A 22,979-nucleotide genomic window follows, 5' to 3' on the forward strand; every position below is an offset into this window, starting at 1 on the left:
ATATCTTTGATATATCAGAGACGGAATATACAAACGGGTACGCGTAGACTCTATAACTTGTTCCCCAACCGCATCTCCCCTTCCGCTGAACTCGCCGTGTCTGCCATGGGCCCTGTATCAAACGACTCCTCCCCATTGAAATGCCAGCCTCTCTCTGCACCACCGCTCAAAAAACTACAATCCCCGTTCACCACACAGTCCCAGCCACCCCCCACCCCCTTCCCTCCTTCCCATTCAGGCACAGCCGTAGTGGTTGGATCCGTAATCCTCGTCCCCTCCGCCAGCGCCTTACCCTCCCTCTTCTGCGCAACATATCCAAGCCTATACGTAGCCTCATTCCTCCTCCGCCGAAACGTACTCAGCCCCGCTGTAAACACATGAAAATCTTCCTCGCTTGAGTCCTCCGGCATATGGCCCGTCAGCACGCGCCCAATAGCGATCAGCGGCGCCGCATGCGAGCATATAAGAATTGCTTTGCTTGATCTCTGTTCGGGGGGTAAAGAGGCCTCGAGCTCGAAGACTTCGGCGTCGACTTCACGGATTATACCGGCTAGAGTTGTTGCAAGGCGATTGTGGAGTTGGGGAATAGACTCGCCCTGGGTGGATGTGTATAGGAGGGGTACGCTGCGCGTGGTGTCCAAAGTGAATGGCGGTTCGCTCTTTTCGAAGTTGGACTTCGGGAGTGATAGCAGTGTTGAGAGCGACGGAGGCGTAGGGTGATGGAAGAAGGTTGTTGAGCCGAACCATTCTCTATCTCAGGTATGGCTTTATCAATATTGTCATCCCACATAAGTTCAGGAATTGATGAACAAACCCAAGCCCATTCTCCACTCTAATTTCAAACTCCGCATTCATGTCAATCCCTCCCGTCTCTCCTCCGACTTCGTTACCCTTCGACATCTCCTTCGCGCCTTTCAAAGCCCTCACAGCCGGCTCAATAGTCTGCAGGCACCTCCAAAACGGACTTGAATAGACCCTGAACGGCTTCGGCATAACATCCCCGCTAACGAGATGAGCCGCGAGCTCATGCGACTGCTGAACACCGTGGGAGGTCAAGGTTGGGTCGGAGGGATTCCCTGTGGGTGTGGGAAATTGAGAGCTGTATGTGCCGGTTCTGTAGTCGATTGTCCAATTCAATCGGTGCTGGAGTTGATTAGTGGGGTGCCGGCGGTGATTTGGGTGAGAGACCTACGCCGTGCCGAGTCAAGTAGATTGTGTCAAGGGGCATGATATAGTCGAGAGGTTATTTATTCGTATCTAGGTAGATAGGTTCGACAACGGGTAAGAACATGGAAGGTAAGTTGGGGTTATAGGGTGGAAGTTGCGGGGAATATCGATAGCGGCCCTGAACCTCGGCCCGTTATGGTCACTAATCATCAATGGCTAACCTATTACATGTACTATGTTACGCCTACTACTACGAAGAAAACCAGGTTCAACATGGTCATAGATTATCGAACGTAACTACTATCTAGCGTCCAGTACAGGGTATCATCCCCCAACTCCTCGCCGCATATATAGCCGTTCTCAGTGAACGTCCATGTCCGATCCATAATTTCAGCTTTTAATAGATCTTTTCATGTCGAGTCTAGTAGAAGAAGCCGAGGAGCTTGCCAGCAACGTGCTTGCGACGAGCCTCCTCGTGGTCCATGATACCAGCAGAGGTGGTCAGGACGACGAAACCAAACTGACGAGAAGGAAGGAGCTGGACGGCCCAGTTCTCAAGGTCACCGAGCTGAACAGGGTAACGGGGGTTGATGACACCGCACTTGTTGAGACGGCCGTTGAGCTGGATAACGATCTTGCCAGAGCGGTGGTCGTCAACCTCCTCAAATTCACCGATGTAACCTATGAGAAGGATTAATAAGACTGTATCGAAGATTTAAAGGTTTGCCCGACACGAAGCTCAATATGAGAAGAGGGAAGGGAAACTTGTAAGATCTTCGCCATCGGCCATCTTGCGACAGACGATGGGTTCAATTTCTCGGGCACTTAAAGGGCAGAGCTTGTAATGATCGAAAGCGCCGCCTAGTTATCAACCCGAATTTTTTGATCTCACAAATTGCCTCACGTCTTCTCACATCGCTTCCCTGTCGAAGAGCGGAAAGTGCCAACGTACCGTGCTTCTGCATGACGCTCAGGAACTTGATAATGACCTTGGAGGAAGGACGGATAAGGACCTGGCGCTTGCCAGCTTTCTCGGCGTTGTTGATGGCGTTGAGCGCATCGTTGAGAACGGAGGTCTTGACCATTTTGTAGGTTGTGGAGGGAGAACGAGATTCTCAAATCGAGTGGATAGAAACTGGAGATGAGGTATCTATAATAATAAAACCCGAAAGCCCCAAGTGGGGACGGGATTTGCGTCAAGTCAGCCGACTAGTCCTCAGGCGCAAAGAGTGCCCTTATGGTTGCAACAATCAAAAGGGTTCTTCAGCCCGTGCCGTGATGAGAGATGCGTATCACATTAGAGGTTTTGATCCCATTGAGTCCTTGTACTTGAGAGTTCTGCATCAAGAACTTTTTGTCTTCTTTTCACCATCTTCGTTCAAGGCTCGAATTTTTCTCCGGTCGCAACTCCGGTGAACTGAATGGATGACCAGAACTTCCGCAGTGATTTGCCCTCCCAGACTAGCTATAAGGCTGTATAAGGGGGGAATTTGCAAGAAAAAACATACCTCGATGGACGGTATCGCCGGTGCTGGGTGAACAAGGTTGTCGAAGTCAGGAAGCAGACCAACGGCAAGTGAGACGAGATTTCACGGGTGTGCGCGCTTAGGGTTTTCCCCACTTTACCCTTATCAAAATCACGTGATAATAGCACTCTCGGTCCCACACGTCAATCTAAAACGATGCTTGCTTCTTCGTACTAAACATAGTATTCCAATTGCAATTTGGGGATATATTGATTCGTGTGCTTATTCAAAGTATTGTCATTCTCTATACAGGTTCTTTTGGGTAAGGTAGAGTCAGGGTCAGATTATACTAACATGGGTCAAATACTTCATGGCGGTGTATCTCTTAGGGGTTACATGACTTTCGGGCATACATGAGTTAGGGGAAGAATGCGGGAGTCTAGTGATGAGAAAATGGGGGAAATGTAAGAGGGAAAGGACATATTGATCATGCATTGGACATATCTTGAACAAGTAGGGTGTCCGAAAGCGGAAATGCCTAACGGCGAGGGTCATTAGACAAGAAAAGGACAGATGCCAAGATAGGGTAGGGGTGGTGGTGGGGGTGGGGTAAGGGAATGGTAGGGCGTGAAGAGTAGAGGTATAGATGATGAGAGGGGCAAGTATTGGAAGAACTGCCATCACTGCTGTCACAAGCCGTCTGAAAAAAAAATTTGTTGGACTGCTTGTCACTATTTCAGGGCACGGCATTTGAGTGTTTCCGTAACGAGAACCACTTCAAGACAGAGATCACCTCCATCGCGGGGTGGCCACCCAAAACATAGCAGACTACGCTGGGTGATGTCAACGTCGACCATATGGATCGTTTGGGCAAGAGTGTCTTATGACATTCCACCACCCTGCATGTTGATCTGGTTCTTAACCTGCTCACGAGCCCAGCGAGCAGTATCAATGGTGCGTTGACCATATTCACGGTTGGTCCGGGTCTCCCTCACCAGACTGGTGACCCACTCGTTGCGGAAGTAGGCGGAGATGGAACCATCCGGGTATGTCTCAGCAAGGTCACCAAGGACACCCATGGATGCCCGCATCAGACCCTCACTGCGAGAAGCGGGATCCTGAGAGATGAGGCGGAGAAGCTCAAAGATTGGGTCAATGAATTCTTTCAGAGCTTGTGCTGAGGGTGGGTTAGCACGTGCATCGGGGTTTAGGTCGAAAGCAGACGTACCCTGCGGCTTGCCCTTGTACGCAAGGAGAATACCACCCCAGGCATCCATGATACCCTCACGAAGGGAGATAATGTAATCCAGCATCTCGATAGTAACATCGTTGCTGGCGGTGACCAGGGAGGCCTGCTTCAGAACCTGACCGACAACGGTCAAGTACTTATCAAAGTGCTCTCCAATTGCCTGGGCAATGTCCCCAAAAGTTTCGAGAATAGCTGGCTTGAGCTGGTTGGTGGCGCTCTGGAAATCATGTTAGGATTCGTACATTGAATATAAGAAAGGTTTCTTACGCTCAAGTTGTTCATCAGGTGGTTCATGAAAGTGTCGCAGTAAGGCAAAACCTTCTCATTCAACGCACGAGAGATATCACTGACCAGCCCGATGGCCATGGCGCAAAGGCCGGGCTCTTCCTGGTTGCCAAGGGCACCGTTGAGGAACGGGCTAAAAGACTCCATGTACTTAACAAACTCCTCCTCCAAGGCATTAGCAATGGCACCAACAGTGGCGAACACAACGTCAGGCACGCTGGACTTCGGAGGAACAGTAGAAAGGACTTGGAGCAGGATTTGCATAATACGGTCGGCCTGCGGCTTGATTTCAGCCTCGAGGCGTTGAACAATAGCCTAGTCAAGTCAGTAAACAATTAGTGAAGGAAACTTCCGTGTACTTACCAGGACAACGCTTGTGATTCCGGTCTGCATTTCCTCGAGCATGATGCGGTCCTCGACGCTGACGACCTGTTGCTGCATAGGAATAGTACGCTCCAGACGCTGGAGGACGACGTCGGATAGGTGAGCAACAGTGGGAAGGCTGTCGTTGGCAGCATTGGTAACGAAAGAGTTGAGGACTTCATAGCCAGCGGTCCGAAGCTGATTATCTGCGTCTGATCTAGACGGGAGTTAGGTTTAACTTAAGAAATGAAAATCCGAGGCACGTACCTTTCTGTGAGGGCAAGGAGCGACTTGACGCTCTCCTCGAAGTATTTTGAAATTGGGTTGGTCTGCGCGCCGACATCACCAGCAAAACGGTCGGCCACGTTCATCAACGCCCAGCAGCATGAGCTGGCAATCTTCGGGGAGCTTGCAAGGCCGTTGAAAAGGCAAGAGATAAGGGGTTGGAGGTGCACGTCAGGGTCAAGGGTCTCAGAGCAGAAGTCGCAGACACGGCCGAGCGCGTAAGCAGCGGAGTCGCGGACCTGGATGGAGCTGTCTTCCATCATGCTAACCAGTACGTGCAAGGCCTGCTTGACCAGGGGCTCGAGGACCTTGGGGTCCGGACCGTCCATTATGGCACCAAACGCAGCCACGGCAGCGTCCCTGCGGCGCCAGTCTTCGCTTCGGATGTTCTCCTCGACAAAAGCAAGCACGGGCTGGATGACGTCGGCCTGTACGCACTGGGCGTACAGCTGCAGAGCCTGGTAAGCAGCGCGAGAGATGTTGTACTCGTCATCACCTGCATCTTCGTCCTGTTTGCACATAGCCTGCAACAGAACCGGGACAACTTCACGGCAAGCGATGCGCGCGAAACCGTACATTGGGCGGACATCAGTCAAACCCTCAGCTTGGGCCTTGAAAACATAATCAGCAATTGATCATCAAGACAATGTTGGGTCAGACATACCGCGGCGTTATCATCTTCGATAGCTATCTCTTCCTCGCAAACGGTACACCAGAATTCAATAGCAAGCTTGGCTACATCTTCCTCTTCGCTCTTCATTCCCATAATGCTCAGACCAAACAGAGCTTTCTCCATGTAGAAACTCATCTTATCGTAGTAAGCACCCATGATACGGTTCAGACAACCGAAAGCGCCAGCCTGAACACGAAGGTCCTCCGCCTGTGTAGCCTCACAGACGACCTGCATGATATAATTCCGCTCACCCTCATTTTCCATGTTCGACCGCACAAAGTCCACAGAGTCACTGAGGGCCTTTATGGCGGCGAATCGAATGTCCATGTTCTGCTCCTCGCGGCGGGCGCCCTGAACGACAGCAGTAAGGATAGCATTGGAGTGCGCAGCCAAGCTCTCGCGGAGCTCCATTTCCTGAGATTCACAAATAAAACCAATGGTGACGAGGGAAGCCTGTTTCATCTGGTCGGATCCGCTCGCTACATTCTGAACGAGGATCTGCATCAAATCCGGCCATTCATTCTGGGGCAGCTCGATAGCGGCAATAGAAACAATAAACTGAGCCGCAGACTGACCGGCGCGCCCATCCTTGGAGGCGAGCGTCTTAAGCGCAAGTTCCTTGACCTGCGCCTTAATATCTGGGGTAATTTGCTGGCGCCATTTTTGTTGAACCTCGTTAAGCCTCTCTCGATCTCTAAAAGTAAAAGCGTTCTTCAGAGCAAGACCGGCGGCGGTTCTAATGTGGGAAGCGGAGTTTTCATTCGCGAGTTCCTGGCCTAAGGTGACGAGATAACCAGCCTGAAACAAAGGAGGGGCACAACGTTAGCAAACTAGGCCCGCCGAACTTGCTTCATGAGGAGGAAAATGGAAGAACAGGAATAGAAGAGTATACGTACAAAGTCAACCTCGGCCGCGTGGAGCAACTGTTGCTCAGCGTTGGAGCGTGTGTTAGCATCTATAAATTAAACGAGAGAAGCCGTTAGCAGAAGCACTCCTAGAACACGTTCTGAGACAGGAGTCAAAGAAGACCAGAACGCACCTGAGGAGATTGTGTTTGCCAACACTTGAGTGACATCCATGGTGATTTTACAGGTAGAGTCACAAGCCTGTAAGAGGGATGAGAGGAAAAAGAAAAAAGGAAAGGGGAGGGGGGAAGGAGTGACCGAAGAACTCCTCTTGCCAAATTAAAAAAAGGGAAATAAAAAGAGACAGGAAGTAGATATAGCACAAGAGAGAAGCTCACGGCAAAAGAGAGTGTCGTAGAATAAGTCAGGTTGGTGTGAAATGGGAGGTTGTTGGAGGATGGTAGGAGGGACGGTGCGGGAGAGGTTCCAAGTTGTTTTTGTGGAAATATGACGAGGAGCTGGGGACTAGACAACGGCATGCACCACTTTTGGGGGACCTGCCAACCGTACTGCACCAGTGGACACCGAACAACCCTAGTAACTGGTAGACCAGCAGAGTTTCCGGACTTTCTGGACTCTTTTGACTCTGACTCGCAGTCAAATTAAAAGGCAAAGCCTGGTTTATCCGATCTCGCTTTGGCTTCTTAAGGCTGAGATTGTAGGAGAATTAGGGAATAGAAACGCAAGCGATAAGCTCAATATCAACCGAGCAGTTCTCGACTATGGAAGACAGTCTGAAAGCTCATATACCGCAAAGAGTCTCCCGAATCAATATTGGACAATCTCTGCAGCAAATTCCATCTGGGTTCACTCAACCTTGATTGACACCTAATGACGGGTTGGTCTAGTTACAGCTTTTGATTGGCTCGCCGACCATATTACATCACGTGATATCAGGACACAAAGAACGTGAGATCGCATTCAGTATGTTGGAAGGGTGTTGTGAGTCTATATCTACCAACCACTGAGTTCATGGATAAATGCCCAATAGGTATGCCATTTGAAAGATATTTATCAAGCTTAGCCGCAGGTCCCGGTCTGAATTCCATACCTGTTGTATCTTTTACAGCGTGATCACGAAGTAGATATATCCATCCGCTGCTGCCTGAGGCGGGAACGAGAGTCGGGAAGAGACGTTTTTCCATACAGCTCGCACGCCCGCTGCTTTAGCGAAAGCTCCGATCTCTGTTTGCTTGTTGTGATTTTACCATATGAAGATCGATCCCACTTCTCAGACCACGCCCTAGCAACACCCCACAAAAAGAATCCATTCGAAGGGAAAAAATTTCATTCCCTTTGTCATTAATAAAATTGACAATTTTAGCATGCAATAATAAGCTGTCATTGGTCCACTACTCATCACCTTCATCGTCTTCGTCTCCTAATTCAGCGTCGAGATCCAGTACTTCATACCTAATCGCGCCGGCGTACAACACACAAATCGCCCTTCGGCCCTGCCGTCCATTCACATCAATCCTAATTGGTCGAGCTTTGGCTGCGAACTGATGTTTGACTAGCTGGAGGGTTGAGATATCAACGTCCGTCCTTTCCTTCACGGCATCGACGTGGTGAACGTTGTGATAATTGATTGTAAATTGGTAAGCAGAGCCTGGTGGGTATACATGTCGTGGTGGTTGGAATGGGAGTTGCAGGACGTAAGAGGTTCCAACTGCAGGTATGTTAGAGTGAGAAAGATTCGGGATTAGTTGATGTAGACGCCACATACCGTTATTTGACCATAGGACCATCATATTGTTGCCTTCGGCAAAATGTACCTGGCGAATAATGCCCTCATGAAGATTGATTACTCCCACTCGAGCCTCTCGGGTGGAACTGACGCCGTTTTCCATGTTGAGGACCACTCGGTAAACGTGTAGTAGATGCTTTGACGTCGCTAATCTTGAAGCAACATATATCACACTCGATTGCTCTCCGCTTCCGACATCCTCGTAGCGCATCGTCGAATCGAAAACCGTTTTATCACATTCATGATGTAGCGTAAGCGGTGACCGATGCAGTATACCGCGTTTCTGGGTCACTGCAATCTGGCTGAAGACCTTGTCGAACTGCAGCCCAAGACGTTTTGTGAGGTTATTGAGCTTGGGGAGTTCAACCAGTTCCGCATCAGCAGATGCTTTGCTTTGCTGGTTCAACAGTTTCTTGAATTTGTCATAGAACGATCTGGTATCTCCGTCTGTAGGGACCCAATTGTCCTCTGAAGGGGGAGGGGGTCTTGCGAAGCCCATCATGGGTAACTGCTGGATGTAGTTTCGTAGCGAGCTCTTGGTCAAGGCGCCTCTGATGTACTTTAGAGTCAGTGGATATTCCACTAGATCAGTTTTCTCCATCAATTCTTCGAGAGTTTGTGACATGGGTTCTGCACTAAGCATCTCAATTTGGTGACGCAGCCAACGCGAAAATGCATGGAACTGGGTCAACTCTTCGTTCGCGGTGATGAGGATGTGATGGGCTAGAAGATGAAGACAGTCGAGCGTCTCGACGATAGCATTGAGGTCCGAGGTCTCTAGCCCAAGGACCTCGCTCAGCTTCTGGAACTTCGAAAGGCCGATTAGCCGGCTAAGTAGAACCTCGCATCGCTCCAAAGCTGGAAGGAGACACTCGTGTGTCAATCGCCTGACGATCTCGTAGCCACTCGCAACGGCTTTTTCCCATCTTTTGTGACCCTGCATCCCGTTAGCCTCCTACAGCGAGAGTCCAAGGAAAGAGGCGTAAACATACTCGTTCCCCCACGATGACCGTTAAAAATTCCCTCAAAGGTTCAAAACAGTCACCAGTGACAACCAAATGATAAGCTGCCGTAACGAAATCGCAGTGACACTTTTCTTCCAAATCTTGATTCACACTGCGCATATACCTGGCCGGCAACTCCTGCGCATTTTTCCATTCCATCTCGATCTGTCTCTGTACCTGACAAATGTACCGGAGTAGGCTTTGAAGCTGCGTTGTCTTATGCGCAAGAAGCGAAAGATACCGACCGGATCTCGTAATGAACCGCAGATCAAGCGTAAGAAGATGCAAATCATTTCCGGAGGATGCAACAAGCGCATGTGTTGAGCTCAGTGGGTGCGATGCATGCTGGAGAATAGCACATGGCTCAGGAGCTGTGAATCGTACGGAGCCGATTTCAAAGCAATCAAAGATTCGTAGGTGAACTGTGCCATCCTCGAAGCCGACGAGTAGGACGTCTACTGCACCACTGGTATCCTTCTGAGAGGAATGAAAGATCGCATCAATTGACGCCCGAGAACTGAACACATCATCGCTATCAATTCAGTTAGCACAAGACGCTACCCTATGTGTAATTAGGGGGGGAAAAATTAACTCACTCGCCCCCAGTAGAAGGCAGAGTACTCAGCCTCGGCAGCGAGCTCTCTATATCCAGCAATGCCAGCTCCCTCGGCAGATCAGCCTTGAGTAGAGCCGCAGTCTTGGAAGGCTGCATATCTAACGACAGCAGATCTTCAACAGATAGTTGCCCCGCAGCCTCATATATTTGCCGTTTCGCGGCCTCACTATCCGTAAAGTTCATGCCCCAGCCTAAGCAGGTGACTTTGGGACTCTGCTCTCCACCATGTGCCTGGTAGTGATGGGCCATTTTCCCGCTATACGCGCTGATGATGCGGACGGTGGAATCCGCGCACACGACGGCCAGGAAATGGCCTTCACAACCCAAAAATAGTGTCAGCTGCGCAAGGAATTCCGAATCTTGTGCAAGGAGGAACGTACCATCAATTTTCCACCTCACAGCCCGAATCTCTCCACTTCCATCATCGTTATCCAAATACGGGTCCCCCTTGTAAGAGCCGCCGAATACCTTCTGACCATTTAGGCGGAAGACGCGCAACTCCTCGTCATCAGAGACCACGGCAATCAGGTCCATCGACGGACAGTATGTGATCATGTCCGTCTTGCATTTTGCCGGCAGCGACTTCTCCCCTACTGGTGTGAGTTGCGGCTGGATCGGGGAACCAAGTTCAGCCATTATTGAAGGTACCAAAGTGCTCTAGGCCATCATATAATACGAGGCAATCTGTCGTTGCTGACGCGAAATCGCGAGTTTTTTCTTGGATTTGTTGTTGATTGTTGGAACGTGACTTGCACGGGTGGAAACTGGGATTCTTGGCGGTGGGTGTGTACTTCGAAGGCCTGTATACTTCGAAGGCCAAACTGTTCTCTATGCTTCGGAATGAATCTAGGATCTTACTGTACTTTTTTTTTATTATTGTGATAAAGAGATTGATTATAGCTTTGTTAAAATATTACCAGGCTTAACTCGTTCTATAATTGAAGAATGATGGTGCGCTAAACTTACAAACATATAAAAAATCCCGCTCTAATGCCACGCTATACCTATTAATGCTACTATACTCACAATGCTGACCAAAAATAAAAATAACTCAGTGCTAATCTTCAGTAAGATCCGGCACAGACCCAGATTGAATCATGTTTTTCAAGTAGCTCAATTCATCGATCATCTCCTTCATCGTGGCAGACTGGGACAAGAGCACGCTGTAACGGCTGGGATCATTCGTAGGGGTTATGTTCCTGTCAGGACTCGCATCCTGGACGCCCTCAGGAAAATGAAGTGTCGTCGCCGGGGGGCTCGTTAAGCCAAGGCCTTTCAACTCCATGGCTCCAAAAAACGCCGCATGGCGCTTGGGGTTACTCTCGAGAAGTTCCTCGTCTTCTTCGTCTATACAAAGCCCGGGGATGTTGAGGTCTGATGGAGATAAAGCGATTGTAAGGCGCGGGACAGGGAGCTCCATTCGTGGAGAGTCCTCATGGTGAGCGGGAGACTTCGAGCCCACGGTCAGGTGTGGGGTATTCGGGTCGCTGGGAGCATTGTCCGTGGAGGCGTCGGACAGCTCTGAGAGCCCAATTGCTGGGACATTCAGTGACCCCTCTTTCTCATTGAACGTCAAGCATGAAGTTACAGACTCCGGCGAAACCATATCAGTATCAGTGCTCCATTCGGAGAAACGGCTTTTTTCGCAAGGGCCGTCACCATCCACAGAATCAGGCTCGGTGAAAGTAGAGAAATGGCTAGCCAGAGCCTCCATGTCCAATGCCCTCTCTTTCTCGTCGAGATCACGAAGTGCCTCATCCATAACCGAGGAAGGAGAGTTTGGCAGCGTGGGAAGCCTCTTATTCATGACGGCTACTGGGGTAGGTGTCATGGATTCTTTATAAGACTGCGAGTCGTCAGATGGGCGTCGAAGCATAGAAGGCGTGGAAGGAGTAGAAAGTGGCCTTCTCATTAAAGGCGAAGGCATGGAGTGGTCGCTGGCATTGACGGGAGTAACCCACGGCTGCTTCGGTCGCAAAGTCAGAGGGATTCTTGGTGTGAAGTCATGCGGGGATTTCGTGTTTAGTGCACGTCGTTCTTGAATAGATAGAGACCCTGAGCCATGGGTTCCTGCGGATATAGGACGTCGGAACGGAAGGCCGTCCTCACGATGGTGCTCAGGTAAATTACCCATGGAAGGAGACCGCATGTAGCTGTCATTTGACTGACTTCTAACATGATAGCGATCATCGACTGGGGGACGGAGGTGCGCGTGAACTCTGGCTTGACGTTCGAAGCCTCCATGTTGATCATTTGTTGGTGAAAAACTCGACGTAGAGGTATTCCATTGGCGAAAGGCGGCGCGCAGACCCTTTGATCTCGGTGGAGACACAGAACGGGAAGCCTTCGCTTCATCACGGGGATGCTTGACTTTCTGCGTGCCATGACCGGGTTGAGCCGGACCTCGACTTGTGCTCGCGCCCAGAGGAGAGGTACTGAAAGGCCAGTTCGGGGTGTGTGTCTGTAGAAGTGGTGGGGAGGTACGGAGGCGAAGCTTGGGCTTTGGAGGCTCTCGAGGATTCATATATTTGTCCTCAGGGTTCATAGTTTGCACTGTTCTGTGAGCGCTCGGGCTCCTTGCTCGTGTGCGGTTGAGATGTGTATCTGGGAGAATGATAGGAACCTGGAGGACATTAACCGGCTGGCCCGGTAAGAACGGACAGTGCGTCGTCATCGGTTCGGCCTCGTTGTAGTATTCGATATCGTCATCAAGAAGATACTAACAATATTATTAGATCATTGCACTTGGTGGAGATTTCTTGAGTCTCACATAGTACCAATAGGTAGCCCCCATCTTCAGGCCACCGGAGCGCGCCGAAACGGTGTTATTTACCAATCCGTCGCAGGTTATGTTTGTGAATGTATGACATCCGCGCCAATGACCAGCACCGACGCGCTTATCCCTTTCCATTACATATGGTTTTGAAAAATTATCCCAGGAGCCCAGCAATGTGACCGAGCGGACGTTTGGGCTCGTGCAGCTATATCAAGGGTTAGCAACATTGCAATCCAACAAGTCTGGACACTCTTACAGCAAGAACGTCATCAGTGTGGTAGAAGTCATGGCCGGTGAATCTCTAATTAAGAATTCGAATGCCGAAACAGTGATCCCGTATCAAAGACTCAAGAGAGCGCAATTGTATTGCGAATGAAAGAGCGAGTGCACGCAACCGCGATTAAAAGCGCAATGTCAATCCAAAGCAAAAGGAGTGTTGTCTTTCCAGGACCAGCCCGGAAAAAGTGAATAGAAACGACAAGAAAAAGAGAGGGAAAAGAACGCCTCGACGGCTAGAAAATCAGCCTTGTCAAAAGAGCGAGTTCGCGAGAGTCTGGAAAGAAGGCTTTTAAAGACACTCAGCTCTCAGGCGCGCGCAAGAGACAGATATAAGCCTGCAACACAGAACCTGCGCACCGTTCCAGACCAAAATAACAACAAACACCAACGCTAACGAAGCGGGCCAGAACGATCCGAGACTGAGGATCGCGGCGGGAGTTCTGAACGTCAATGCTTCAGTAGCCGCGCCGACGCAGGGGTTTGAAATTGGAGAAACCGATATTAGGTCGAGAGAGCTGAGAGCCAATGGTGAGGGCGCGAAGGCTATCTGCAAGCGCCGACGCTGCAGATAAGGCACAGGGAGAGAGCAGGCGATTGGAGGATGACGATAGGTGTCAGCGTCTGATGCAGGGGCCGAAGAAAGGAAGGTTTCGAAACAGTTGACGGTCGAGAGTCGATACGCAAGGCGTTCATACGTGGCAGCGCCGGGAGTTGAGAGACGAGGTCGAGTTATAACTGTTGATCAGCGATCGGACTTGGCGGAGAAAATCAGAGAGGATCGATCATCGGCAACGAACGGCGACCGAAGACAGTGGGCCGGGGAAATAGCCTGTCATTATTCGTCAGGGGGAGACCAGAAACTGGTCTTTAATTGAGAGACTCGATTCGATCCATCTGATCTTCACAGCGTGGTTGTTGGAACCAAGCTGAAGTAGAAGCTAGCCAAATAGCGAGATCGCTGCCGCTGCACATGGTTTGGCCAAAACTGGGCCCAAAGGGGCATGGTCGGGCGAACTAGCAGGGCGCTTACAGACTTCATAGTGGGGAGTGGATATCACAATAAAATATCCCTCTGACCCTTGCATCGTCCTGTCCAAGACTATGCGACGTTTCCAGGTGAACTAGAGATAGAACTGGGCTCTCCTTTCACTAGGATGGGCCGTATCTGCAGCTGTTCATCAAACAAACCAGACTGAGCAGCTGAGACTGACGAACGACGCTCGGACTGACCGAAGATCGTTCCTCCCCACAGACAAGGAGAATTTTCAAAACAGCCAATGATGTTCACCAGGATGCGGTGCTAAATTAATCGGCTAATTCTTGGTCCAGTGAGATCATAATATTGGGAGTATACCAAGAAACTAGACTAGTTGGATTTATTGTTTCAGGTGTCATCTTGTTTGAGGATCAGTGTCAGGGACGTCACCCTGATCTAACTTGAGCTAAAAGTTATGCCCTCTCCTTCGCGTGCCGTATGTTTCAGGCAGCCAGCGTCTACTGTGACATGGGATCCTCACGCCGAAAACCAAATGCAAAGAACCTCCTGATGCCGCCATTAGGTAAACGAATTCAAACCGCCGCCTAAACACACCGAAGTTAACGGGAGCGTAGGTAGGCTAAAATTCCAAGAAACCAAATCAATGTGATGCCTCCCGGTTGTCGTACTTCTTGTTCACCGCGCCTAAAACACACTTGAGAATCCCGTCCGCATTCAGCACGGTGCCTCTATCCCCCTTCCACGGCACCGTATCGACAATGTCCCTCATGCCCTCGTAACTGCGCCTTCTGACGAGCTCATCGTCCAAGGCCTGCAAGTACTCCTTCGCCTGCTGATCGTCGCCGACCTGGAAGAACTGAATACCCACTTGCCACGGCACAGCCTGTATACTAGGGTCATCCAGCTGCCGCGCAGCACGAACAATCACGCTCTCCGCATCATCGGTAAACGCGCCGTCGGTGATGACAATGATGTTGAGTGGCTTAAGCTCCGACTCGCGGCTCTGAGAGGCAAGGCGTTTGAGATCTCGCAGGTAAGGTGTGAGGATCTGATGCAGGCGCGTTCCGACGGGCGTTGCGCCGCTGGGGGAGACGGATTTGAAAATTTCGCGGACACCGGGGGCGTCGGTGACGTTCTTATAACCGCCTGCAGTACCGCCTTCGGAACCAGAGCGCGAGTGGTTGCGGTGGTTGAGGAAGTAGATGTCTATGCCGTCGGCATCATAATGTGTACAGATCGGTGCGATGGCGGCAATGGCGTCTTCGGCTTCTCGCCAGCGTTTACCATGCATGCTGGTGCTGTCATCGACGAGAAAGATGGTGTCAAAGGCGCTGAGGAAGGAGTGTGCGGTGTCGAGGATGGCGCCCGTTAGGCTCGAGCTGTTTGCTGCCGGTGCCGGAGGTGTTATGCTAGAGTAAGGTGGTGGTGACCAAACGTCAACGCCAGAGCCTCGATTTGGCTGGTCATGGTTCTGGGCCTGGTAGGGCTGCATGGGCTGCACGTAAGAGTGCCGGGATCTGGAGCCGACAGACTTGCGCTGGGCAGGGACCGTGTGCTGGTGATCTTGAGCAGAGTGGCAATTGCCCATGGCTGTATTGGAGCTCTGGTATGTTGCTTGCGAGTGGTTGTTAGATGGAGAGTGGGCAGATAAGAGGATGAAATAGATGAAGAAGAGAAGAGTCCTCGCAGTAGAGACATTGAGGGAGTAAAGGGAATACGTAAGGTGGTTGTGCAATGGACGGTCTCTTGACTCACACTGCACTCTGGTTTCGGTCACTTGAAGTTTACTATAGTCCTGCCTTAGGCTACCGTACTTACTTTGTGCACCGGCTTACTTCGTATATATACCCAAGCCTAACAGTACTCGAAGGCAAGGCGCTCGCAAGGCATTATCTGGCGCTTTCTGTTGAATGTGAAAGACTGGTTCACTTGATGCAAGGCCAAGACTTATGCAAATAGATCCATAATAATGGAGTCAGAATCTTTTTCGCCAAACTCTATGAAGGTGTGATGGAGGCTGTGAGAGTGAATATGGTTTAGTTCCATACTTGGTCGTACAAGGCTGAATTGAGGCGGAGTCTCGGAACTGCGGCATGTCCTGCAGAGTCAGCCTTAACGTTCTGTACGCAGAACTAGTCAATGCATACGATCTAGAAACATGAGAATCGTCTGTGACACAAGGATTCAACCTTGAAACTGAATGCATTCGACCTATGCAGTAGACCAACTCCGAAAATATGTATAGTCATCCATCATTCATATATGTACGCCCCAGCCCGACGCTAAATCCCGTGACATAACTCCGTACACAGCCCCGGGCCCCATATTCAATCCAGGGTATATTCGAATCTAAACTTGATATGCTATGTAGCCAATTAAACGTTCCACGTCGGAATCAACACCTGATTGAAGGCGCTCGCGTCGCCCCCTGTCGGGAAAACGATTCCAGATTCTGTCTCCTCCAGCCCCTCAAACACCCCTGCCTCTGTTTCTAGAACATCGACGAGAGCCAAAGCTTGGTCAATGCCAATGCTTTGCCCAATGAGCCGCAGACAGTCCCGGGTCCACTTTCGAAGTGGATGGTCGATCGGTTCTGAGCCCCCAGCGAGCGTCAACGGCCATAGGAGGAGCATTCCACCGACGTAACAATAATTCGTGGGGACGGTGAACTCGGATGCAGTGGAGCCCTCTACGCCGAGGTGGTACGCAGCACTAGCGCAAATGTCACTTGCTAATTCACGTGTAACATTGCGGATCCGGGCGCAATGACTCTGTAGCTCCTTGGACATAGCCATTGTCGGAGAGGAGGCCGAAAGCCGGCGAAAGCAACTCAGGATGATTTCGCAGACAATAATCCGCGCACACCTATATTGATTCCACGTATGACAAATCCAAAGATCGCGGTACACGTGGTATTGATTGTTATAAGGGAAAGGTTTGTTGCCAAACATCCTAACCCATTCCTCAAGTGAAGAACACTCATATGTTGTGTATAAGAAATCAGGCGGGCCAGCCGCGACCCAAGCCAGCAATTCTGCTTCTATAGCGTACGCGGCTGACAACGTTTCATTTGGGTCTGTCATGATCTTTGTTCGGATAAGGTCTGCTCGCAGGTTCGAGAGTTTCCCGGCTATGACTATCAGTCGATCGCAGTAGGCGTCTATTTGTGGTCGTAAGTACATCGCAATCTTGCTGCATTCCAGGAGATCCTTTGGCACATGTATCCCTCTTTGGAGACAGCTGATGATCTTCCCACTGTTAGCCCAGCACTCTTTATAGACTTTGTGTAACATACGATCTGAAATCTCAACTGAACAAAGAGCTTGAGGCCCTCCTCGCTCTGAAGGTGTTCCGGTCCTCGTAACTGGAGTAACCCGGTTGCTCCTATTATATGCATCGTCCACTTCTCGATACTCTTTATAGAACGGCTAGTGATCACCTGAGTCATGTTAGAGCAGACATTCATAAGTGGATGGCAGGTCATACCTCGTAAATAGCCATCAACAAAACTGCTGATAAGGTTGCATTAGCTCTTGATTCCTTGTCGTTGGCCATTGCCCGCAGAAGCAGCGTGGTTGCAAGTTCATATTTCTCCGCAGCAACCCTATCCAAGTCTGGCGTTCGCCGCACACGTGCAATCATGGCCGTCCCCACAGAGACAAGCGCAGCCATCTGCGCCTGTTCGCTCAAAGTAGCACTGGGATGCCCGGGTGACTTGAGCTTGAAATTCACCATAAACATCTCTCCAGGCCACACATTATGCCAGAGGAAGTAGCTGACGGCTTCATTTACCGTCAGCTGCCAAGACGGCTGTGCATTCCAGGGCTCGTGCGCGAGTTGCTGGATCTGAAGCTGTTCCTCATTGATGAGCTTCACCTCTTCAAAATCATTGAAGTCGATGATGTCACTCGCAGTATACACCGACGGTGCCGACGGTGACGACTGTGTTGGCGTACCCGCCTTTCCGACAAATAAGGACTCATCCGGACTGAGGCTGCTGTTGCTGTGCGACTCTGACACGCCGCCGGGGGATTTGCTGTTGGCCGCGGCCACGGCATATTCCTTCTTCTTCGAGGCGCCTGTCGTTTTCTTTGTCCGCCTCCTTGACGTGCCACCCCTTGCCTTGCGTACAACCTGCTGACTCTCATCGCGAAACATAAGTGACAACTCATCTCGGTAGCCGGGACAGGCCCGGTTTCCTTTAGCGCACTGTGCGCAGCTTGGTCGGCCTTGATCGCACCGGATCTTGCGAGATCGGCATTCGCCGCAACCTTTACTCGGTTTACCGCAGAAGACCATATTGAACTGATCTGGTTCGGCGGGGCCTTGCGCGAGCGCCGCCGCGTGAGAAGTAAATTTGTATTTTGTAGCTGAATGCGAATAACACGGCGGCAGGGGCAGTCGAGGAAAGAAGCAGGAAAGGGTAAGCAGTGCGAATGCGGCCCCCGGAATTCAGGTAGCTTCAACTAGTGCGGGGATAGCGCTGACTGCGTTCACATCCGAGGTTGAGAACTCGAGCCTTCTTTCGATATCCAGCTTAATTGCCTGGGTTCTTTCTGTGCAGTACTGATGCGTCTTACTGCTGACTCGTGCGCTGTAACCTCGTTGAGTTACCCCGCCTCAATCGCGGTAACCCCAGACTCAGGAGGTGTCCGAGACTCTGGGTCAGGTCAGGGGTATCAAAGCACGGGGCCACGCCGCCACGGGCAATAGTCCGGCAATATATCCACCGCCTATATCACCGCTGTATAGTCATGCGGAGAAGATCTACACTTAGCGCTAGCCAATCTGTAACCATACCTAGTCAACCATTCTTGGTGGGGTCTCGCCCGCTCTATGTACAGAGTTTTACATCATCCTGATAAGGCGGAGTTTCGCGTTCTATTCGATTGAAGAAAACTTACCGTTGCAGTAGACGAGAGGGACTCTTGCAATGATGCCCCTTTTCCGCGGTTCGACTTGACTTTAAACCGTCCGCGCTGGCTCGAGTCCTTCGACTTGAAACCAGCTAAAAGGGGAATATTCATCAGACAGGCACGCTCATAGAGGACTCCACAAGTATGGGTCGTAGTGGAGAACGATCACAACGGTGCAACGTGGTACAAACAGGCCATCGACAAGGGTTATAGCTCAGGCATTATCTAGGTTTGTTTTCGAACAATAGAAATCTTAAGGAGCAAAACCTGTCAAACGGAAAAATGAAAGAGCAGTGGTTGGCTCTATGGTAGAAGAATTATAAATATATTACTAATTACTAGAACGTACAACAAATTGACCAAACCTCTATATACAGCTGTGATACTTGTTACTCAGCCGGTGTGATACTTCGGCATCTGTAACGAGCATCCTCCTGTTCAGATACTTCCTCGAATCACGCAAGCTGATATTCCTCCGGAATTTCAGGCCATTCGTCAATCCCGTCTAGCAAAGCCAATGCCATGCCTCCGCTTTGGTGAATTTGAATGTGGCAATGCAACAGGAACGGCCCAGGGTTGACGACATGGTACCTAAGGGCCAACCATGTCGGACCAGTAGCAGCAGGAAGAGTGGCGAAGGTATCTCGAATCTGGGGTGTTTCGAAGTTGAAGCTCTCAGGCATATGCTTTGCTGCTTCGGCCACGGAGGTGTAGTTCCATTTTCCATTGCCTCCGCCGAGAACGTAGAATTTGTTAGAGTGTTTGTGGATAGGATGAGGGGGCTGGATGGCGTTCGCAACGTCAAAAACCACGTCGACCCATGTGCCATTCTTACTGGTAGCAGTGAAGTTTTTGGATGCTGTTTGGGGGTAGAACAGGAGCGGTGATTCTTCTTCTAGCTGTAGAGGAAAGCTTGAGTCTCCCATAGTCCAGGTGTACGAAGCATTGTAGCGCTCGAGCGTCAAGGTAAGTGTTTGAGCGACATCTACTCGACTCACGTCCTGGGCAGCGAACGGGATAATCATAGATTCGTTCAACAGGGTGTGATTTGATGTAGGTGTACCAACGAGGTCTATAGATGGAGTTGATGGGTGTTGTTGAATTGGACCAATTCCGTTATGGTAAGTCATCAGCGCATTGCCGTGCAATATTTGGTTGAGACCCGTGTTTACCACGCGAATTGTGTAGTCCCCTCTTGGTTTGTCGAGCTTCACTAGCACTGAATACCTAGCTCCGTTCGTTATGGTGATTCCGTCGGCTTCGATGGGGTTGATGTAACTTCCGTCGATAGCATAGACATACATGGGATGCTCATCAATTGAAAAGGTGATCGTCGAAACTAACGCCGCACTAACCAAGTCGAAGCTGGCGTATCGATTGGTAGCGTCCGGGTAGAACCGTTCTGTTAGACCATGGCTTGGGATACAATCAGAAAATACCGTTGGAGGAATGGCGCTGAGGTTGTGTGACCATGGACCCTGCGCCAAAAGGTTGTCTGGCGGAAGACATCTGCGAAAGTATCAGCCGCGACTGAAGCTAGCTATCATATATTCTTTCGCACGTTGACCATACCCTATGTCAGTCAAGCTCTGGTTTCCCAAAACACCCCTTTGCGCAACGGAGGTGTACTCATCAATGGTCTGCTGTCCTAGGCAGGTCACGGACCCCTTGCCGTTCACCAGCAAAGCATTTGCACACAGCGCATCACGTCCCATGGCCTTTTCAGCATCCCAGATTTCCGCCGAGGTGAGGCTCCGCACATCCGACAGCATGATAGGGATAGATTCGCTCTCAGCCCTTCTCATAGACTGAATCTCCTGTTCATCCTCTGATATCAAAGCAAATGGTCTTTCAATCGAATCATCAGCCAGAATATGAATCGCTCCGTAAAGACCATCTTCCTGCTGACCCCGGCTGTGAGCGTGGTAAAAGTAGCTTCCATAGTTCGTTGCTCGCCATTTATAAAGGAACGATTCACCGGGAGGAATGGGCCGTTGCGAAAGACCGGGAACACCGTCGGACCAGGGGGTACCCTGCTGCTCAATGCCTGGCACACTGCGTCAGTTCCCTAGCAATTCTTTCAAATGGATTGTGCAAGGAGGAGGTTACCATGAAAGTGAACAGTAGTGGAGAAAGGCATCTCATTGTTGACCAAGAATTCGACATCGTCTCCCTGCTTCAATCTCAACGCCGGCGCTGGGAACTGGCCGTTAGCCAGGATCATCTTTCGGGGAATCCCAGCAGGCTGATAATCGCTCCAAGTTAGATTGACTTGGAAAGAAACCATTTGCCCTGTTGTTTTCACATTTGCACCATAGGCATAGGCAGAGAATATTATGGTGAGCAGGAGGGCCTGCATCATCGAGCGACGGCGTAGAAAACCCATGATGGAGACGCGACCGAGAGCCACCTAATCACCTCGAAAGTTATAATCGTGCGCGAATGGGCGATACCTCTGAATATATAAGCCCTTTTCCACGGTGAACGCTAGGCAAATGAATGACGCTTTGCCGCTCTTTGCTCCGAACTTGAATCCCTCCAGCCGAGTAGGACAGCTGCGCTGGCATGTAAGATCCTTTGGGATTCTTCTGATTTGATTTGAGGAGCTCATCGTAGCTCTAGTCCAAACACCGCAAGATAGAGCCCGATCCATTGGATGTAGAAGTAAGGGCTGTCGATCGATTCCAGGGGCCCACAAACTAGCGGGCGTCTCCGCCCTCAGCCTTGGGCCTGATGAACTGGCGGATTCAACAGATTTCCAGTTCATTGGTACAGCGAGTCGACACTTACCAATGGACTCATGAACCAGAGAGTCGAGGCTGCTTAATATGCGGCTGAAGCCCGACAGTGGATCGACACTGAAAACTTGACCCAACACAAATAGCGTGTCATGGCAGGTTGAGTTTGCAGTGCACAGCCAAGCTCTGGATTTGCCCGGGAGGCCTTAACGAGCGATTGTCCCCAGCTGAATACTTCTGAAAAAAAGAAGACCAGCGGTATCTGCGCCCCGTTGTCATTATTCTCCCTGCTCGTGCTGATTGAGCATGTGCTAGCGTTTCATTGATTTGTCATTTATCCAAAGGGTCCGTCGCCGGCTGAGGCACAAAAACGAAAGGTCATCAACGGCCAGCGATCCGCAGCCCCAGCACGGCCCATGGCTTCTATTTGGATTGTCAGGCGATGTCGATTAACACAACAGGGTTAATCGAGGATCCTGACACTGTTCTGCTCTGGCCTGAGATTCCGCTGCTAGGGCTGACGACCACTCTGCGCTCTAAATGCCCAGTTCGACACGGATTTTCCGGGACAAGAGTCGAGCTACTCAGACATCTAAGCCATTGTTCATTGAAAACATCCAGGAGACCTTTTTTTCCTCTTGAGAAGAGGCGCAGCTGAGTTGGTGAGAAAGACTGCTTGGTGGATTCAGTGATGTTTGCTAGGAAGGATTAGGACCCACACGGTGGATCTTAATTGAGGAGCTTGAGCTTCAGTCTGTGTCTGAATAGATTCAAGGGCCAGGTCTGTGCCAGTTCCTTACAATTTTCATCTACATTGACATACTTTGCTTAATATATACGGTTCGAAGGTAAAATAAGCAGAGGCATTGGTAAGGCTGCGAACGGACCCACGAGTAAAATATATTAACACACTAATATACACTACAGAAAGGCAAGCAAAGAACTTCCGATGTGTGAACACAGCCAGCATTTTCTGGCCAATAATCTGAATGCTGATAGCAGCGATAAGACCTTAGGTCCTATTCAACAGCCCATCAAGAACTACTAACGATAAGCCAGCAGGGCTCCTTGGGCTTTGACTCAGATTCCTCGGTGACTGAGGGTTTCCAGCCTGGAACAAACTCCGGCGCGTCTCCCCGGAGCTGAATGTTCTGAGCAACTGGCGGCCCTTCCAGTTCGTATGCATTCTCTCCTTCCCAAGGGTGCGCGAGTGGAGTTTGAATACCAGCCTCTAGATGGGGCGGCTGGTAGGTCTAAGGAAGAAGGCACTTCAGCACTGAACTGGCACAGCGGAGCGGGATGTTGTCTTACCTGTTGAGAACCGGGAAATCGATATTCGTCCAGAAACAGTCTAGTCTGAAATTCTTGATATCCATGATGCACCGGTCTCCTGAACGGGCCTTCAGAGCCTCGATCTGCCGCAAAAGGCACGTGAGGGTAGAGCGGCTGCGGAGGTGGAAAGTCATAGGGCATGGCTGGAGGAGTAGTATTTAATGATCTCAGCGGTAGGCTG

The 22,979-nt window shown here is 50.5% G+C and overlaps 9 protein-coding genes across 9 annotated transcripts, besides 1 other annotated feature; all 9 read right to left on the reverse strand.

Annotated features, from left to right (window-relative positions):
• Positions 1–22,979: part of a sequence feature (contig 1.14 1606..364334(-1)) that runs on past both edges of the window.
• On the reverse strand, positions 51–1,228 carry ANIA_00908 (phosphoglycerate mutase family protein; the record flags this gene model as incomplete). Its single annotated transcript, XM_050613279.1, has 3 exons — positions 51–750; positions 815–1,143; positions 1,193–1,228. The coding sequence occupies 3 exons, from the start codon at positions 1,226–1,228 to the stop codon at positions 51–53; spliced, it is 1,065 nt and encodes a 354-aa protein (XP_050469107.1).
• Positions 1,438–2,715, reverse strand: ANIA_00907 (ribosomal 40S subunit protein S22). The gene is made up of 3 exons (XM_653419.2): positions 2,676–2,715; positions 2,120–2,317; positions 1,438–1,848 (listed from the first exon to the last, which is right to left on the reverse strand). Exons 2-3 carry the CDS (start codon positions 2,250–2,252, stop codon positions 1,589–1,591), a joined length of 393 nt encoding a protein of 130 aa, XP_658511.1. The 5' UTR covers positions 2,253–2,317; positions 2,676–2,715; the 3' UTR covers positions 1,438–1,588.
• On the reverse strand, positions 3,515–6,567 carry ANIA_00906 (karyopherin beta; the record flags this gene model as incomplete). The annotated part of the gene is made up of 8 exons (XM_653418.1): positions 3,515–3,810; positions 3,862–4,099; positions 4,150–4,482; positions 4,531–4,747; positions 4,798–5,426; positions 5,480–6,286; positions 6,385–6,443; positions 6,528–6,567. 8 exons carry the CDS (start codon positions 6,565–6,567, stop codon positions 3,515–3,517), a joined length of 2,619 nt encoding a protein of 872 aa, XP_658510.1.
• Positions 7,746–10,396, reverse strand: ANIA_00905 (putative anaphase-promoting complex component Cut20/Apc4; the record flags this gene model as incomplete). The annotated part of the gene is made up of 5 exons (XM_653417.1): positions 7,746–8,062; positions 8,120–9,077; positions 9,133–9,676; positions 9,741–10,074; positions 10,141–10,396. The coding sequence occupies 5 exons, from the start codon at positions 10,394–10,396 to the stop codon at positions 7,746–7,748; spliced, it is 2,409 nt and encodes an 802-aa protein (XP_658509.1).
• ANIA_00904 (uncharacterized protein) lies at positions 10,818–12,824 on the reverse strand (the record flags this gene model as incomplete). The annotated part of the gene is made up of 3 exons (XM_653416.1): positions 10,818–12,479; positions 12,531–12,741; positions 12,793–12,824. 3 exons carry the CDS (start codon positions 12,822–12,824, stop codon positions 10,818–10,820), a joined length of 1,905 nt encoding a protein of 634 aa, XP_658508.1.
• Positions 14,453–15,400, reverse strand: ANIA_00903 (uncharacterized protein; the record flags this gene model as incomplete). Its single annotated transcript, XM_653415.1, has 1 exon — positions 14,453–15,400. One exon carries the CDS (start codon positions 15,398–15,400, stop codon positions 14,453–14,455), a length of 948 nt encoding a protein of 315 aa, XP_658507.1.
• On the reverse strand, positions 16,188–18,111 carry ANIA_00902 (Zn(II)2Cys6 transcription factor; the record flags this gene model as incomplete). Its single annotated transcript, XM_653414.1, has 3 exons — positions 16,188–17,060; positions 17,108–17,251; positions 17,299–18,111. The coding sequence occupies 3 exons, from the start codon at positions 18,109–18,111 to the stop codon at positions 16,188–16,190; spliced, it is 1,830 nt and encodes a 609-aa protein (XP_658506.1).
• ANIA_00901 (protein tilA) lies at positions 19,037–21,114 on the reverse strand (the record flags this gene model as incomplete). The annotated part of the gene is made up of 3 exons (XM_653413.2): positions 19,037–20,237; positions 20,301–20,775; positions 20,838–21,114. 3 exons carry the CDS (start codon positions 21,112–21,114, stop codon positions 19,184–19,186), a joined length of 1,806 nt encoding a protein of 601 aa, XP_658505.1. The 3' UTR covers positions 19,037–19,183.
• On the reverse strand, positions 22,152–22,939 carry ANIA_00900 (uncharacterized protein; the record flags this gene model as incomplete). The annotated part of the gene is made up of 4 exons (XM_653412.1): positions 22,152–22,249; positions 22,290–22,341; positions 22,516–22,719; positions 22,778–22,939. The coding sequence occupies 4 exons, from the start codon at positions 22,937–22,939 to the stop codon at positions 22,152–22,154; spliced, it is 516 nt and encodes a 171-aa protein (XP_658504.1).

Source organism: Aspergillus nidulans, chromosome VIII (assembly GCF_000011425.1).
Source record: "Aspergillus nidulans FGSC A4 chromosome VIII".
NCBI lineage: Eukaryota > Fungi > Ascomycota > Eurotiomycetes > Eurotiales > Aspergillaceae > Aspergillus > Aspergillus nidulans.

Excerpts from the sequence above, each read along its gene's own strand:
- ANIA_00907 (XM_653419.2), bottom strand. The coding sequence starts at position 2,252 with ATGGTCAAGACCTCCGTTCTCAACGATGCGCTCAACGCCATCAACAAC. Across the intron at positions 1,849-2,119 it reads GAGCGTCATGCAGAAGCACG|GTTACATCGGTGAATTTGAG; the intron begins GTACGTTGGCAC and ends TCCTTCTCATAG.